General features: G+C 47.7%; 1 protein-coding gene across 1 annotated transcript in view; it reads right to left on the reverse strand.

Moving 5' to 3' along the window:
- LOC121579176 (actin-binding LIM protein 3-like) overlaps window positions 1–18,036 on the reverse strand; it is a 143,899-nt gene that overhangs the window by 1,005 nt on the left and 124,858 nt on the right. Inside the window, exons 17-22 of the mRNA XM_041893531.2 lie at window positions 17,503–17,668; window positions 4,726–4,758; window positions 1,592–1,650; window positions 1,408–1,468; window positions 1,124–1,131; window positions 117–197 (exon numbers count right to left, since the gene is read on the reverse strand). Coding sequence (XP_041749465.1) covers window positions 117–197; window positions 1,124–1,131; window positions 1,408–1,468; window positions 1,592–1,650; window positions 4,726–4,758; window positions 17,503–17,668 — 408 coding nt within the window. The remainder of the gene's footprint in view (window positions 1–116; window positions 198–1,123; window positions 1,132–1,407; window positions 1,469–1,591; window positions 1,651–4,725; window positions 4,759–17,502; window positions 17,669–18,036) is intronic.

The following is an 18,036-nucleotide window of genomic DNA, read 5'->3' on the forward strand; positions in this document are numbered from 1 at the left end:
GTTGTTGGAGACTGTCATAACCAACTCAGAAATGGAAATACAATTGATTTACTACATAGTATGTGCAGTGAGAGGTGTTCGTTACTTGCATTTTTACAAACCAGAGAGAAACTCACCTCTAGTCTGGCTCTGTCCACGTCATTGGGAAGCTGGTGGCGCCCCCTTACGGTGACTACCAATACGTCATATGGGTAGACCTGAGGGAGGAATGGTTATGAGGAAAACATTCAACGTGTTTAGATTTTCACACCATACATAGACTATGCAATGCTGCCCATGCTATTGTCAATGACTCACAGACGTTTTCCTGGGTCATGCATTCATCTGTACTTCCGCTGACAACAATCACACTGAAGACACTCGTCATTCCTGGTTCTGACCTGAGGTCTTCTACCAAAGGCAAGATAGGATGGACACCAGCTGACTGATCAGTCGGGTCAACGTTCTCCATATCTCTATCTCTCGGAAGGGCTTTGAACCTCCATTCCTGTCCAGACCTAATTTCCAGGTGAGTGGGCCTGGGGTGAACCCATCCCCTGAGATGAGCAGAGGAGACTTATCTCTGTGACACCATGGACGAAGTCAATTCCTGTAGGTCCGGCAGTAGGAAGTGTCCCGCCAGCCCAGACTTCCTCATAGAGACATAGGGAGAATCTCAATTGCATACAGCAGGTAGCCTAGCGGTTAGAGTGTTGAGCCAGGAACCAAGAGGTCGCTGGTTCGAATACTCTAAGCCGTCAAGGTGAAACATCTGCTGTGCCCTTGAGCAAGGCATTTAACCCTCATTTGCTCCAGGGGTGCCATACTGCTATGGCTGACCCTGTAGAACAACACTTTTCACTACACATATTTTTTTACTTCTTGCATCCTCTCGCCTCTCCTCTCTCCTCGCCTCCTTCTCAAAACACATTGGATGAGAAAGCTAGAAGTCCCGCCCCTCTGACCTTTTCCTCCAATGGTTTTTGACAAGAAGGCGATGAGAGAGGACGCGAGGATGCAACTGAGATTCAACAACAGATCTGTGGGCAGAGGCTCTAACGGTTCCTTTCCTATCTTCTCTACAGCCAGCTTACGTTTGGTTCAGTGATAGTCAGTTTGTTCATTAATTTGCATAACATCTTACCTTGTATTCTGTAGAAAAATAGAAAAAAAGAGCTGATCAGCACATTTATTCATATTCTCATTGGTTATGTAATTTGTAAGTCATGTTATTGAAAGGTAAAGCCATGATTGCCATGATGTATGTCCTCTGTAGCTCAATTGGTAGAGCATGGCGCTTGTAACGCCAGGGTAGTGGGTTTGATCCCCGGGACCACCCATACGTAAAAATGTATGCACGCATGACTGTAAGTCGCTTTGGATAAAAGCGTCTGCTAAATGGCATATTATATTATTATTATTGCTTACCTCTGATTCCCCAGTTAACTGCACTGCTGCTGTCGTACTGGAAATAATCTGCACCCTGGGGCTGAAAGAGACAGACAACAAGAACAATTATTTTAGAGATACAACAAAAGTATTGACTCTAGCTATGGGCTGATTTGGGTCCACACAGGGCCCATTCACCCCCCGCCCCCCTCAGGGAACTCACCCTGTGCAGTCCGTTCCTGCCATACCCTGGCAACGAGGCTGACTTGGAGATGAAGGAGTCTGGAAGAGAGCAAATACAAGCATCCCTGCCGTTCAGCCTGGGAGCTAAAACACACCTGACCCGTGCCAGCAGAACACAGCAGCAAGCCTCAGCAGAAACACTCCGTGAGGGATAAGCAATTAGCGTTTTCTAACCGATAACAAATGCAAGGCTATATAAAAGACAGCAGGGGGCGCTAACAGCAAACACAATGGAGAAGCCCTCTGTGGTTTTCATTTACAGGCAATGAAATAACAAAGAAATGTCAAAGCCTGGACAAAAAGTGATTATGCAGCAGAATATGTACTGGATCTTGCATTGTTATTACATCGTTATGAAAAAGTATGAAAATGTGTGCACTCACTACTGTAAGTTGTTCCGGACAAGAGCGTCTGCCAAATGAATAAAATGTAAGAATGCCCTCTACTATGCAACATGCATGCTTTATAACCCTTGTGTAAACAATCATTAGCATAATTGAGCTCATGCTCTTGAAATGGCATGTTTTGTCAATGTAATGATCATTGTCATAGACAGAGAACAAACACTGGGTCAGAGTGGAATGAATGAATCAATATCAGTGGTGTAAAGTACCAAAGTAAAAATACTTGAAAGTACTACTTAAGAGGTTTTTTGGGGTATCTGTACTTTACTTAACTATTTATATTTTTGACAACTTTTACTTTTACTTCACTACATTCCTTAATAAATTAATATTATTTTTACCCCATACATTTTCCTTGACACCCAAAAGTACTCGTTACTTTTTGAATGCTTAGCAGGACAGGACAATTGTCTAATTCACACACTTATCAAGAGAACATCCCTGGTCATCCCTACTGCCTCTGATCTGGCGGACTCACTAAACACAAATGCTTCGTTTGTAAATCATGTCTGAGTGTTGGAGTGTGCCCCTGGCTATCCGTAAATAAATAGATACAAAAGAAACCGTGCCGTCTGGTTTGCTTAATATAAGGAATTTGAAACAATTGATATACTATACTTTCAATATTTAAGTATATTTTTGCAATTACATGTACTTTTGATACTTAAGTACACTACCGGTCAAAAGTTTTAGAACACCTACTCATTCAAGGGTTTTTCTTAATTGTTTTACTATTTTCTACATTGTAGAATAACACATATGGAATCATATAGTAACCAAAAAAGTGTTCAACAAATCAAAACATATTTCAGATTTGAGATTCTTCAAATAGGCACCCTTTGTCTTGACGACAGCTTTGCACACTCTTGGCATTCTCTCAACCAGCTTCACCTGGAATGCTTTTCCAACAGTCTTGAAGGAGTTCCCACATATGTTGAGCACTTGTTGGCTGCTTTTCCTTCACTCTGCATTCCGACTCATCCCAAACCATCTCAATTGGGTTGAGGTCGGGGGATTGTGGAGGCCAGGTCATCTGATGCAGCACTCATCACTCTCCTTCTTGGTAAAATTGCCCTTACACAGCCTGGAGGTGTGTTGGGTCATTGTCCTGTTGAAAATGATAGTCCCACTAAGCCCAAACCAGATGTGATGGCGTATCGCTGCAGAATGCTGTGGTAGCCATGCTGGTTAAGTGTCCCTTGAATTCTAAATAAATCACAGACAGTGTCACCAGCAACGCACCCCCACACAATAACACCTCATCCTCCATGCTTTACGGTGGGAAATACACATGCGGAGATCATCCGTTCACCCACACCGCGTCTCACAAAGACAGCGGTTTGAACCAAAAATCTCCTATTTGGACTCCAGACCAAAGGACACATTTCCACCGGTCTAATGTCCATTGCTCATGTTTCTTGGCACAAGCAGAGGTAACTCTGGGTCTTCCATTCCTGTGGCGGTCCTCATGAGAGACAGTTTCATCATAGCGCTTGATAGTTTTTGCGACTGCACTTAAAGAAACTTTCAAAGTTCTTGAAATGTTCCGTATTGACTGACCTTCATATCTTAAAGTAATGATGGACTGTCATTTCTCTTTGCTTATTTGAGATGTTCTTGCCATAATATGGACATGGTCTTTTACCAAATAGGGCTATCTTCTGTATACCCCCCCTACCTTGTCACCACACAACTGATTGGCTCAAACGCATTAAGAAGGAAAGAAATTCCACAAATTAACTTTTAAGAAGGCAAACCTGTTAATTGAAATGCATTCCAGGTGACTACCTCATGAAGCTGGTTGAGAAAATGCCAAGAGTGTGCAAAGCTGTCATCAAAGCAAAGGGTGACTATTTGAAGAATCTCAAATGAAAAATATCGTTTGATTTGTTTAACACTTTTCTGGTTACTACATGATTCCATATGTGTTATTTCATCGTTTTGATGTCTTCACTATTATTCTACAATGTAGAAAATAGTAAAAATAAAGAAAAACCTTTGAATGAGTAGGTGTTCTAAAACTTTTGACCGGTAGTGTATATTTAAAACCAAATACTTCTAGACTTTTACTCAAATAGTATTTTACTGGGTGACTTTTAACTTTTACTTGAGTCATTTTCTATTAAGGTATCTTTACTTTTACTCAAGTATGACAATTGGGTACTTTTTCCACCATTGATCAACATCAGATGAAGATCTCATCTTGACACCCCCCTGCATACCTAAGGTTTAATCCACAGGGGGCTATGTGTGCTATGGAAAATAATGCACAATGTGGAAGGTGTGTGCCACGACACGCTAGCGGAATGGCACTAACTTTCCAAAAAGAGTTGCATTATTTCCCAGAGAACGCATTGAACCCCGAGTTGATTATCCCGCTTATATCACGGCTATAACACATTTTGCCGCTAGAAATGTATTCATTTACCACTGAAGTAGCTAGCAAGTTTACTGAAGTAGCTAGCAAGTTTACTAGCTAGATAGAGAGCTACAGCTAGATCATAGAACATGTAAGAATGACCTTCATAGCCATTGAATTATACCGTGAATTATAGGAAAATAATGCGCGCTCTAGAATGGCCTTCAAGCCAATCAGAAACAAGCATTCAACAATGCCATGGTATAAACTGATGTAACTGTACTATCCCCCTGTGATGACCCTGTGTACAGACAGACAATGCACAGTAGGACAATGAGTCACCTCACTCACCACTGTCTGCACTGTCGTGGGATCTGGTGGGAGCTGAAGAGAGAGAGAGAGAAGAGAGCGAGAGAGACAGAAGAGAGAAAGAGAGAGAGAGAGAGAGAGAAGAGTGAAAGAGAGAGAGAGAGAGAGAGAGAGAGAGAGACAGAAGAGAGAAAGAGACAGAGACAGAAGAGAGAAAGAGAGAGAGAGAGAGACAGAAGAGAGAAAGAGACAGAGGAGAGAGAGAGAGAGAGAGAGAGAGAGAGAGAGAGAGAGAGAGAGAGAGAGAGAGAGAGAGAGAGAGAGAGAGAGAGAGAGAGAGAGAGAGAGAGAGAGAGAGCGAGAGCGAGAGCGAGAGCGAGAGCGAGAGCGAGAGAGAGAGAGAGAGAGAGAGAGAGAGAGAGAGAGAGAGAGACAGAACATAGTTAGACACAGCCTCTGCCTGTACGGATGCACGGATAAGTGTTCTCATCTGGTCTCATAAAGCTCTTATAATGGTTTCTCATCAGAGCCTTGAAACTAAAGACCTTTCTGATACAATCAGTCTTGAATCCAGGGTCATGACAATGATGAAAGATACCAAACACACAGCAGCTGTGGTTCACAAGTTTTAGCAAAAAATGCTCTAGGATACTGTATAACACGGATGATGGAGCGGTGGACGAAGTCTGCAGGGACATATGACAGCAACGCCACTGTTTGTCCTAGTGGGGCTTAAGACGTATAACAAGACTAACACAAGAGACATACAACAAAGGGAACTGAAATGGTTTAAAGAGTATATTTTCCTACTAGCACTGACTTTGATTATGGTACAATGAACTTACTACGACTGTGATATGTGGTTGTCTAGAGCAGAATGTACTAACCGTAAGTTGCTCTGGATAGGAGCGTCTGCTAAATGACTAAAATGTCAATGTAAAAAAATTAGATGAATAACCTTTGGATCGACATACAGATGTCAGTCAGCCCTAACAGCTGCTCTCCCCACAGCATGTATTGTATATGAAAGTCCAAAATGGCACCCTATTCCTCATATAGTGCACTATTTCGACCATGGGACCTGGTCAAAAGCACCGCACAATATAGGGAAAAGGGTGCCCCAGCAGTCAGGTTAAACACCCAGATCAATGGCTCCTTCAGAAAGCTTTCATGTGCATCACATCAGTCAATGTGTCTGGCTGGTGCTAGTCCTGGTTGATGTTTCACTTTCCCCAAAGACACAACATCCATTAAACATGGCGGCAGCTTTAATGAGTCATCAGTGATGTACTGGGCCGTACGCACTACCCTCTGTAGTGCCTTGCGGTCGGAGGCCAAGCAGTTGCCATACCAGGCGGTGATGCAACCAGTCAGGATGCTCTCGATGGTGCAGCTGTATAATTTTTTGAGGATCTGAGGACCCATGCCGAATCTTTTCAGTCTCCTGAGGGGGAATAGGCTTTGTCGTGCCCTCTTCACGACTGTCTTGGTGTGTTTGGACCATGATAGTTAGTTGGTGATGTGGACACCAAGGAACTTGAAGCTCTCAACCTGTTCCACTACAGCCCCGTCGATGAGAATGGGGGCGTGCTCAGTCCTCTTTTTTTTCCTGTAGTCCACAATCATCTCCTTTGTCTTGGTCACGTTGAGGGAGAGGTTGTTATCCTGGCACCACACGGCCAGGTCTCTGACCTCCTCCCTATAGGCTGTCTCATCGTTGTCGGTGATCAGGCCTACCACTGTTGTGTCGTCGGCAAACTTAATGATGGTGTTGGAGTCGTGCCTGGCCATGCAGTCATGGGTGAACAGGGAGTACAGGAGGGGACTAAGCACGCACCCCTGAGGGGCCCCCTGTTGAGGATCAGTGTGGCAGATGTGTTGTTACCTACCCTTACCACCTGGGGGCGGCCCGTCAGGAAGTCCAGGATCCAGTTGCAGAGGGAGGTGTTTAGTCCCAGGATCCTTAGCTTAGTGATGAGCTTAGAGGGCACTATGGTGTTGAATGCTGAGCTGTAGTCAATGAATAGCATTCTCACGTAGGTGTTCCTCTTGTCCAGGTGGGAAAGGGCAGTGTGGAGTGCAATAGAGATTGCATCATCTGTGGATCTGTTGGAGCGGTATGCAAATTGGAGTGGGTCTAGGGTTTCTGGGATAATGGTGTTGTTGTGAGCCATGACCAGCCTTTCAAAGCACTTCATGGCTACTGACGTCAGTGCTACGGGTCGTTAGTAATTTAGGCAGGTTATCTTAGTGTCCTTGGGCACGGGGACTATGGTGGTCTGCTTGAAACATGTTGGTATTACAGACTCAGTCAGGGACATGTTGAAAATGTCAGTGAAGACACTTGCCAGTTGGTCAGCACATGCTCAGAGTACACGTCCTGGTAATCCGTCTGGCCCTGCGGCCTTGTGAATGTTGACCTGCTTAAAAGTCTTACTCACATCGGCTACAGAGAGCGTGATCACATAGTCATCCGGAACAGCTGGTGCTCTCATGCATGCTTCAGTGTTGCTTGCCTCGAAGCGAGCATAGAAGTGGTTTAGCTCGTCTGGTAGGCTTGTGTCACTGGGAAGCTCGCGGCTGTGCTTCCCTTTGTAGTCTGTAATAGTTTTCAAGCCCTGCCACATCCGACGAGCGTCAGAGCCGGTGTAGTACGATTCAGTCTTAGTCCTGTATTGACTCTTTTCCTGTTTGATGGTTCGTCGGAGGGCATAGCGGGATTTCTTATAAGCGTCCGGGTTAGAGTCCTGCTCCTTGAAAGCGGCAGCTCTACCCTTTAGCTCAGTGCGGATGTTTCCTGTAATCCATGGCTTCTGGTTGGGGTATGTACGTACGGTCACTGTGGGGACGACATCATCGATGCACTTATTGATGAAGCCAGTGACTGATGTGGTGTACTCCTCAATGCTATCTGAAGAATCTTGGAACATGTTCCAGTCTGTGCTAGCAAAACAGTCCTGTAGCTTAGCATCTGTGTCATCTGACCACTTTTTTATTAACCGAGTCACCTGGTGCTTCCTGCTTTAGTTTTTGCTTATAAGCAGGAATCAGGAGGATAGAGTTATGGTCAGATTTGCCTAATGGAGGGCGAGGGAGATGTATGCGTCTCTGTGTGTGGAGTAAAGGTGGTCTAGAGTTTTTTTTCCTCTGGTTGCACATTTAACATGCTGGTAGAAATTAGGTAGAACGGATTTAAGTTTCCCTGCATTAAAGTCCTCGGCCACTAGGAGCGCTGCCTCTGGATGAGTGTTTTCCTGTTGACTTATGGCCTTATACAGCTCATTCAGTGCAATCTTAATGCCAGCTCATTCAGTGCAATCTTAATGCCAGCAATAGACAGCTATGAAAAATATAGATGAAAACTCTCTTGAGCAAAACCTTGAGACTTCCTTAGTATTTGATTTTGTGCACCAGCTGTTGTTTACAAATATACACAGACCGCCACCCCATGTCTTACCGGAGTCAGCCGTTCTATCCTGCCGCTGTAGCGTATAGCCAGCTAGCTGTATGTTATCCATGTCGTCGTTCAGCCACGACTCGGTGAAACATAAGATATTACAGTTTTTAATGTCCCGTTGGTAGGATAACCGTAATCTTAGGTCATCCAATTTATTTTCCAATGATTGAAGATTGGCTAATAGGATTGATGGGAGCGGCAGTTTACTCGCTCGCCGTCGGATCCTTACAAGGTTGCCCCGACCTACGTCCACGATATCTCAGTCTCTTCCTCATGCGAATGACGGGGATTTGGGCCTTGTCGGGTGTCTGTAGGATATCCTTCGCGGCCGCCTCGTTGAAGAAAAATTATTCGTCCAATACGAGGTGAGTAATCGCTGTCCTGATATCCAGAAGCTCTTTTTGGTTATAAGAGACGATGGCAGAAACATTATGTACAAAATAAATTACAAATAACGCGGAAAAACACACATAATAGTACAATTGGTTAGAGGGCTGTAAAACGGCAGCCATCTTCTCCGCCGCCATTGAGGGAAATAATGTATAATAATACTATGTACAGAGGGGAAAAAAGTATTTAGTCAGCCACCAATTGTGCAAGTTCTCCCACTTAAAAAGATGAGAGAGGCCTGTAATTTTCATCATAGGTACACGTCAACTATGACAGACAAATTGAGAAAAATAAATCCAGAAAATCAAATTGTAGGATTTTTTATGAATTTATTTGCAAATTATGGTGGAAAATAAGTATTTGGTCACCTACAAACAAGCAAGATTTCTGGCTCTCACAGACCTGTAACTTCTTCTTTAAGAGGCTCCTCTGTCCTCCACTCGTTACCTGTATTAATGGCACCTGTTTGAACTTGTTATCAGTATAAAAGACACCTGTCCACAACCTCAAACAGTCACACTCCAAACTCCACTATGGCCAAGACCAAAGAGCTGTCAAAAGACACCAGAAACAAAATTGTAGACCTGCACCAGGCTGGGAAGACTGAATCTGCAATAGGTAAGCAGCTTGGTTTGAAGAAATCAACTGTGGGAGCAATTATTAGGAAATGGAAGACATACAAGACCACTGATAATGTAACGATCCCGGCAGTCTGAGTCGGGTCCTGTCTGTGGACTAGTTTTTCTGCTCGGGATCTCCAGTTTCCCGAGGGTTCTGGAACGCTCCGGGGAGCTCTCTTGATTTCCGCACCTGCATCCCATCAGCAATCTGCACACCTGGTCCTGATCATCACCCTTCTTAGGCTCTGGCCTAACATCCATTCCCTGCCGGATCGTTAGCCATGAACAGTAGGTTTACCAGAGTATCAGTCTTAGAGCTTCTAGCGTTAGTTTTGTTGTTTTGCACCTTGTTGGTTTGTTGTTTACTTACCTCCGTTTTGTTCCATCTGCAGTCACTCGTCCGGAACCTTCATCCAACCTCTGCCTGGTGGTCGGCGGCTGCCGAGCCATGATTGGATCAACCACTGCACCCCCAACAACTAATCAACGCCGCCCGCTCTGTTCCCTGGATTATTCAGCATCACTCTTGAATCTGTAAATAAACACTCACCTTCGTTTCAACTTACCTTGTCCTGGTCTGCTTCTGGGTTCTGGCTTTGTAACTCGTGACAGAACGATCCGGCCAGTAATGAACCCAGCGGACCTGGACTCTGTTCGCCATGCCATTACCCATCAGGAGAAGATGTTGGGCCATCATAGCACGGTACTACAGGAGATCGCGTTGTCAGTTCGGAACCTGTCTACCGGTCTGACGGAGGTCCAGAACCAACGCAAGTTTCCGGTGGAGGATCCACTACCGGTTTCACCCATCTCGCCTGCCGCTTCTGGAGCTGTGTCCTTCCGTGAGCCCAAGGTTCCGACGCCGGATAAATATGAGGGGGAGCTGGGAAGATGCCGTTCCTTCCTTATGCAGTGTGGGTTAGTGTTCGATCTACAGCCCTACTCTTATGCCACAGACAAGGCTAGGATAGCCTTTGTGATTGAGTTGCTGCGTGGTCGAGCGCTGGAGTGGGCTTCAGCCGTTTGGGAACGACAAGACCCCTGCATGGCTTCATACCAGGGGTTCACGGCCGAGATGAGGAAGCTCTTCGACCATTCCGTCCGAGGGAGGGACGCAGCTAGGCGCCTGTTTTCGCTTCACCAAGGAACTCGTAGCGTGGCCGACTTCGTGATCGAGTTCAAGACGTTGGCTGTGGAGAGTGGGTGGAATGAGGAGTCTCTGCAAGCGGCCTTTTACCAGGGTCTGTCGGAGCAGCTCAAGGATGAGTTGATCTCCTATCCGGAGCCTAGTGACCTGGACAGCTTGGTAGCCTTGTCTATTCGGGTGGATAATCGAGTCCGAGAGCGAAGGAGGGAGAAGCAATGGGGTCCGTCCAATCGATCAGCTTCTCAGTTCCCAGTCGGGTCGGGTGGTGGACCAGAACACGTCGATCATTCTCCACCACAAAGGATTAGTGGAGAGGTCCTCTCTCCCGATTCTGAACCCATGCAAGTGGGGCGGCACGGGTTAACCAAGGAGGAGCGTCAACATAGACGTAAGACCAACTGCTGCCTCTACTGTGGTAGCTCGGGACATTACATCTCCACTTGTTCCCGGCGGTCGTCAAACTGCCCGGCTCGCTAAAGTTGGGAGGACTTTTAGCGAGCCAGTTTCAACCTCTCAGTACCTCTGTCAGACCCCGTTTCCGGCTACCCTTGTGAACAGGAATCAGAGCTTAGCGATTAACGCTTTATCGATTCAGGTGCCGATGGAAGCTTTCTTGATGCCGAGTTGGTGGAACAGCTGGGGCTTTCCAAGGAGCAATTGCCGGAAGCCATTAAGCGACCACTCTGAACGGCAGTAGTCTGGCACGTATCACGATGAGGACTGAACCGGTTAAGATGCTGTTGTCGGGGAATCATTCGGAGATGATTTCATTCTTCATTCTGCCGTCTTCCCATGTTCCTCTGGTCCTTGGATACCCCTGGCTGAAGGAACACAATCCCACGTTCGATTGGGTGACGGGCAAGGTAACGAGTTGGAGCCTTGATTGTCATGCTAACTGTCTCAAGACTGCCTGTCCCCATTCGGTTCCCAGTCAGGTGATTGAGGCTAAACCCCCAGATTTGTCCCTGGTTCCCGAGACATATCACGATTTGGGGGAAGTGTTTAGTAAGCAGAAGGCTCTGTCACTCCCTCCCCACCGACCATATGATTGTGCCATCAACCTGTTCCCTGGAGCTGTCTACCCCAAGGGAAGGTTATACAGTATCTCCCGCCCTGAACGTGAGGCTTTGGAGACCTACATCAAGGAGTCCCTAGCTGCTGGTCTCGTTCGTCCCTCGTCGTCACCCCTGGGGGGCAGGATTCTTCTTTGTGGGTAAGAAGGATGGCTCTCTTCGACCGTGTATTGATTATCGGGGGTTGAATGACATCACGGTCAAGAACAAGTATCCCCTGCCCTTGATGAGTTCTGCCTTCGACTCCTTACAGGGTGCTACGGTGTTCACCAAGCTAGACCTACGCAATGCGTATCACATGGTCCGGATCAGAGAGGGAGACGAGTGGTTGACGGGTTTCAATACACCGATGGGTCACTTGAGTATCAGGTGATGCCGTTTGGACTGACCAATGCTCCAGCGGTATTCCAGAGTATGGTGAACGGCGTCCTGAGAGATATGATCGGTCTCTTTGTGTTTGTTTACCTGGATGACATTCTGATCTTCTCGAAGGAACCTTCCGACCACGTCCAGCATGTCCGGCAGGTTCTGCAGCGATTGTTGGAGAATCGCCTGTTCGTGAAGGCCGAGAAGTGCGAGTTTCACGCCCACACGACATCCTTTCTCGGGTACATCATCTCCAGGGGAGAGATTAGGATGGACCAGGAGAAGGTTAGAGCGGTTCTGGAATGGGCCCAGCCCGGTACGAGATTGCAGCTCCAGAGATTTTTGGGGTTTGCGAATTTCTACCGCAGATTCATCCGGGATTACAGCCGTGTGGCCGCTCCGTTAACTGCCTTGACTTCCAGTATCAGGAGCTTCAAGTGGAATCCGGAGGCGGATCGAGCGTTTCTGGATTTGAAGAGGCGATTCACCAACGCACCGATTCTCTCTCAACCGGACACGGCCCGTCAGTTCGTCGTTGAAGTGGACGCGTCTGATGTGGGAGTTGGCGCCATCCTGTCGCAGCGATGCTCCACGGACAGTAAACTCCATCCCTGCGCCTACTACTCTCGTCGCCTTTCGCCTGCGGAGAGGAATTACGATGTGGGTAACCGGGAGCTTCTCGCGGTGAAACTTGCCTTGGAGGAGTGGCGCCACTGGTTGGAGGGGGCGGAGCAACCGTTTATTGTCTGGACTGACCACAAGAATCTTGCTTACGTGCAATCGGCTAGACGTCTCAACTCCCGTCAGGCCAGGTGGTCGTTGTTTTTCGGACGATTCAATTTTTTCCCTGACGTTCCGACCTGGATCTAAGAACGGCAAGGCGGACGCCTTGTCTCGGATGTTCTCCAAGACGGAGGAGAGTGGGTCCAAGACCGAGACAATTCTCCCCCGGAACTGCGTCGTGGGAGCTGTTAGGTGGAAGATTGAGGAGGAGGTGATGGCGGCTCTTCGGACGCAGCCCGGTCCCGGTAACGGTCCACCCGGTCGGTTGTTTGTGCCTGAGTCGGTTCGTCCTGCGGTCCTCAAATGGTCCCACGCCAGCAAGATGGCTTGTCACCCTGGCGTGGCTCGGACGATGGCGTTTCTTCGCAGACGTTTTTGGTGGCCTGCCATGGCCGAGGATACTCGGGGTTATGTTGCGGCCTGTCCAGTGTGTGCGCAGAATAAGGGTACCAATCGGCCCAGCTCTGGACTACTTCACCCCCTTCCTATTCCCCGGCGACCATGGTCGCATCTGGCCCTGGACTTTGTCACTGGGTTGCCCGCTTCTGAGGGGAACACGGTCGTTCTGACTATCGTGGACAGATTCAGCAAGTTCGCCCACTTTGTGCCAATTGCCAAGCTTCCCTCTGCCTCGGAGACGTCCGAGATCCTGGTTAGGGAGGTTTTCAGGGTCCACGGGTTGCCCAGTGATATCGTTTCCGACCGTGGGCCTCAGTTTACCTCTGCTGTCTGGAAGTCCTTCTGTTTGGCCATTGGAGCTACAGTCAGTCTCACATCTGGTTTTCACCCCCAATCTAATGGTCAGGCGGAGAGAGCCAACCAGAAGATGGAATCCACGCTACGCTGCCTGGCCTCTTCCAACCCCACCTCCTGGGTCTCTCAGTTGCCTTGGGTTGAGTATGCCCACAATACTCTCCCTACATCTGCCACTGGGATGTCTCCCTTCCAGTGCCTGTATGGCTACCAACCTCCCTTGTTCCCTTCTCAGGAGAAGGAGCTCTCAGTGCCTTCTGTTCAGGCCCATATTCGTCGTTGCCACCGGACCTGGCATCGGGCCAGAAAGGCACTCCTTAGAGTTTCGGACCGGTATCAGCTCCAGGCGAATCGTCGCCGGATCCCCGCTCCCACCTACACCATCGGAGATAGGGTCTGGTTGGCCACACGGGATCTTCCTTTACGGACTGAGTCTAGGAAGTTGTTACCGAAGTTCATTGGTCCGTTTGTGGTGGAGAAGGTGATCAATCCGGTGGCAGTTCGACTCAAACTCCCGAGGACGCTCAGAGTCCATCCCACCTTTCATGTCTCCTGCCTCAAGCCTGTTTTCCTCAGTCCTCTGTTGCCTCCTCCGCCTCCTCCTCCTCCTCCTCGGATGATCGGAGGTGGTCCTGCCTACACGGTGCGACGCATCATGGATTCCAGACGGCGGGGCCGGGGTTTCCAGTATCTCGTGGACTGGGAGGGGTATGGTCCTGAAGAGAGGAGTTGGATTCCGCGGCGACAGATCCTAGATGCTGACCTCATCCGTGACTTCTACCGCCTCCATCCTGGCGCTCCGGGGAGTCCGCCCGGTGGCGTTCGGTCGGAGGGGGGGTACTGTAACGATCCCGGCAGTCTGAGTCGGGTCCTGTCTGTGGACTAGTTTTTCTGCTCGGGATCTCCAGTTTCCCGAGGGTTCTGGAACGCTCGGGGAGCTCTCTTGATTTCCGCACCTGCATCCCATCAGCAATCTGCACACCTGGTCCTGATCATCACCCTTCTTAGGCTCTGGCCTAACATCCATTCCCCTGCCGGATCGTTAGCCATGAACAGTAGGTTTACCAGAGTATCAGTCTTAGAGCTTCTAGCGTTAGTTTTGTTGTTTTGCACCTTGTTGGTTTGTTGTTTACTTACCTCCGTTTTGTTCCATCTGCAGTCACTCGTCCGGAACCTTCATCCAACCTCTGCCTGGTGGTCGGCGGCTGCCGAGCCATGATTGGATCAACCACTGCACCCCCAACAACTAATCAACGCCGCCCGCTCTGTTCCCTGGATTATTCAGCATCACTCTTGAATCTGTAAATAAACACTCACCTTCGTTTCAACTTACCTTGTCCTGGTCTGCTTCTGGGTTCTGGCTTTGTAACTCGTGACAGATAATCTCCCTCGATCTGGGGCTCCACGCAAGATCTCACCCCGTGGGGTCAAAATGATCACAAGAACGGTGAGCAAAAATCCCAGAACCACACGGGGGGACCTAGTGAATGACCTGCAGAGAGCTGGGACCAAAGTAACAAAGCCTACCGTCAGTAACACACTACGCCGCCAGGGACTCAAATCCTGCAGTGCCAGACGGCTGTTTTTCTGCAAAGGGACCAGGACGACTGATCCGTGTAAAGGAAAGAATGAATGGGGCCATGTATCGTGAGATTTTGAGTGAAAACCTCCTTCCATCAGCAAGGGCATTGAAGATGAAACGTGGCTGGGTCTTTCAGCATGACAATGATCCCAAACACACCGCCCGGGCAACGAAGGAGTGGCTTCGTAAGAAGCATTTCAAGGTCCTGGAGTGGCCTAGCCAGTCTCCAGATCTCAACCCCATAGAAAATCTTTGGAGGGAGTTGAAAGTCTGTGTTGCCCAGCGACAGCCCCAAAACATCACTGCTCTAGAGGAGATCTGCATGGAGGAATGGGCCAAAATACCAGCAACACTGTGTGAAAACCTTGTGAAGACTTACAGAAAACATTTGACCTGTGTCATTGCCAACAAAGGGTATATAACAAAGTATTGAGAAACTTTTGTTATTGACCAAATACTTATTTTCCACCATAATTTGCAAATAAATTCATTAAAAATCCTACAATGAGATTTTCTGGATTTTTTTTTCTCATTTTGTCTGTCATAGTTGACGTGTACCTCTTGAGAGCCAGGTCTGCCTACGGCGGCCTTTCTCAATAGCAAGGCTCACTGAGTCTGTACATAGTCTCTCTCTCTCTCTATCTCTCTCTCTCTCTCTCTCTCTCTCTCTCTCTCTTTCCCTATCTCTCTCTCTCCGTCAGCGTGTGATTCTCATGTGTCTAGATACAGAGATAGAGACATTAATCCCCACAGTCACAGGGATGGAAGCTCTGACCACATATCAACTATGGCAACCCTGAGGGGGATCTCATATCACAACAACATCCCTCTCACTTGAATTTATACACCATCTGGCAACCCTGAGGATTTTCAATTGATCTCAGACGTCTCCAAATATTTAATCTCAGAGGTCTCAGAATATTTCAGCAATACGTAGCTACATACAGTATGTGATGGTCCTTAGATGGTTGATGTAAAGGCACAGCTTCATTCTAATGTACATTCTGTATAAATCTAGGTGGTAGATTACATGGTGTGCGTCCCAAATAGCACCCCATTCCCTATATACAGCACCGGCCCTGGTCAAAAGTAGTGCACTATAAAGGGAATAGGTTGCCATTTGGGATTCATCTGTGATATATCTGGATCGTCGAGGCAGCGCTGAGTCATTATGGACCGGCTCCTCTTATAACAACATTCGTCAGTTAGTCAGCCCATCAGAGGCTGAGATTAAACTCATCCATCATCTCTCTCTGGCTCAGACCCCTGGCGCTCTGCTCTGCTCTCACCTCCACACTGCTGCTGAGGAGCTAGCTAAGGACAGACAGACAGACAGACAGACAGACGGACAGACAGACAGACAGACAGACAGACAGACAGACAGACAGACAGACAGACAGACAGACATACAGACAGACAGGCAGGCAGGCAGGCAGGCAGGCAGGCAGGCAGGCAGGCAGGCAGGCAGACAGGCAGGCAGGCAGACAGGCCTTCCCCATAGCTAAGCATTTTAGCACCAGGATCTGGATGAGAAATCTTGATCTATTATTGAATAATGTGGCTACTGAGCAAGTTGAGGAGACTAAACTGCTGGGTGTAACCCTAGATAGCAAGCTATGGTCAAAACAAATAGACTCAATGGTTACTAAAATGGGAGGAAGTCTGTCCATGATAAGGCGTTGTTCTGCTTTCTTGAAATCTAAGTCAACCAGACAGGTTCTACAGGCCCTAGTTTTGTCGCACCTGGACTACCATCCAGCTGTGTGGTCATATGCAGCAAAGAGGGACATAGGTAAATTGCAGTTGGTCCAAAACAGAACAGCACGTATTGCACTTAGATGTACGCGGGAGGGTGAATGTCAGTAACATGCATGTCAATCTCTCCTGGCTCAAAGTTGAGGAGAGATTGACTGCATCACTATTGATCTTTGTGCGAGGTGTTGACGTGTTGAAGCAGTTGGCACACAGTTCGGACACTCATAGGTACAACACAAGACATGCAACCAGAGTCCCCAGGTCCAGAGCAGAGGCTGGGAAACACACAGTATTCAATAGAGCCATGACTACATGGAACTCTCTGCCACCCCAGGTACTGTAATTCAAGCTAGCAATAAAACCAGATTCAAAAATCTGATAAAATAACACCTTAAGGCACGACATGGACTGTGAAGAGACACATACATTTTGATGCATTTTGTATTGTATTTTGCATTGTATTATGTATTGTATTAAGTATGTGATATGTGGGTGGGACACAACTGTGATATGCGGTTGTCTTGCCTGGATATCTTAAGATAAAGGCACTAGCTGTGGGTCGCTCTGGATGGGAGCGTCTGCTGAATGGCTCAATTCTAATATAAATGTAGTGCTGTATATTTATGTATATTATGTATTTTATTTGTTGTGTTGTTTCCTGTTTGGACCCCAGGAAGAGTAGTCGCTGCCTCGGCAGCAGCTGATTGGGGATCCTAATAAATACTAAGTACTATACTGGCTTGTCAAATATTTCCAACAGTGAGAAGCACAATCTAGCCTCAATACTATGTCAGGGTGGAAAAAAGGATGACAGTGACGTTTATGGACTGGTGTTCAGCACCAGTACTAAATCTTTATCAGGGCTGTAAGTGGATAGTGGTGGGATGTCTTACATCCGTTGACAGTGTTGCCGTAGCCCACATTGTGCAGGGCCTCTTTGCTGCCACTACAGGAGTTGGTGCGGGAGTTCCGTGCGCTGCCCCACGGGTCATTGTCATAGGAACCAGACCTGGCTTTCATCTCCTCCTTCAGAATCATACGGCCTATACCACCTTGGAGCTAGGGAGGAGAGGGATAGAAGGAGAGAGAGAGAGAGAGAGAGAGAGAGAGAGAGAGAGAGAGAGAGAGAGAGAGAGAGAGAGAGAGAGAGAGAGAGAGAGAGAGAGAGAGAGAGAGAGAGAGAGAGAGAGAGGGGGGGGGGGTGGGGGGGGAGAGAGAGATTGAGAGAGAGATTGAGAGAGAGAGAGAGAGAGAGAGAGAGAGAGAGAGAGAGAGAGAGAGAGAGAGAGAGATTGAGAGCGAGAGCGAGAGAGATTGAGAGAGCGAGAGAGAGAGACAGAGAGTGAGAGTGAGAGTGAGAGTAAAGAGTGAGAGTGAGAGTGAGAGTAGAGTGAGAGTGAGAGTGAGAGAGAGAGAGAGAGAGAGAG

This window comes from Coregonus clupeaformis, chromosome 13, assembly GCF_020615455.1.
Source record: "Coregonus clupeaformis isolate EN_2021a chromosome 13, ASM2061545v1, whole genome shotgun sequence".
In the NCBI taxonomy this organism is placed as follows: Eukaryota; Metazoa; Chordata; class Actinopteri; order Salmoniformes; family Salmonidae; genus Coregonus; species Coregonus clupeaformis.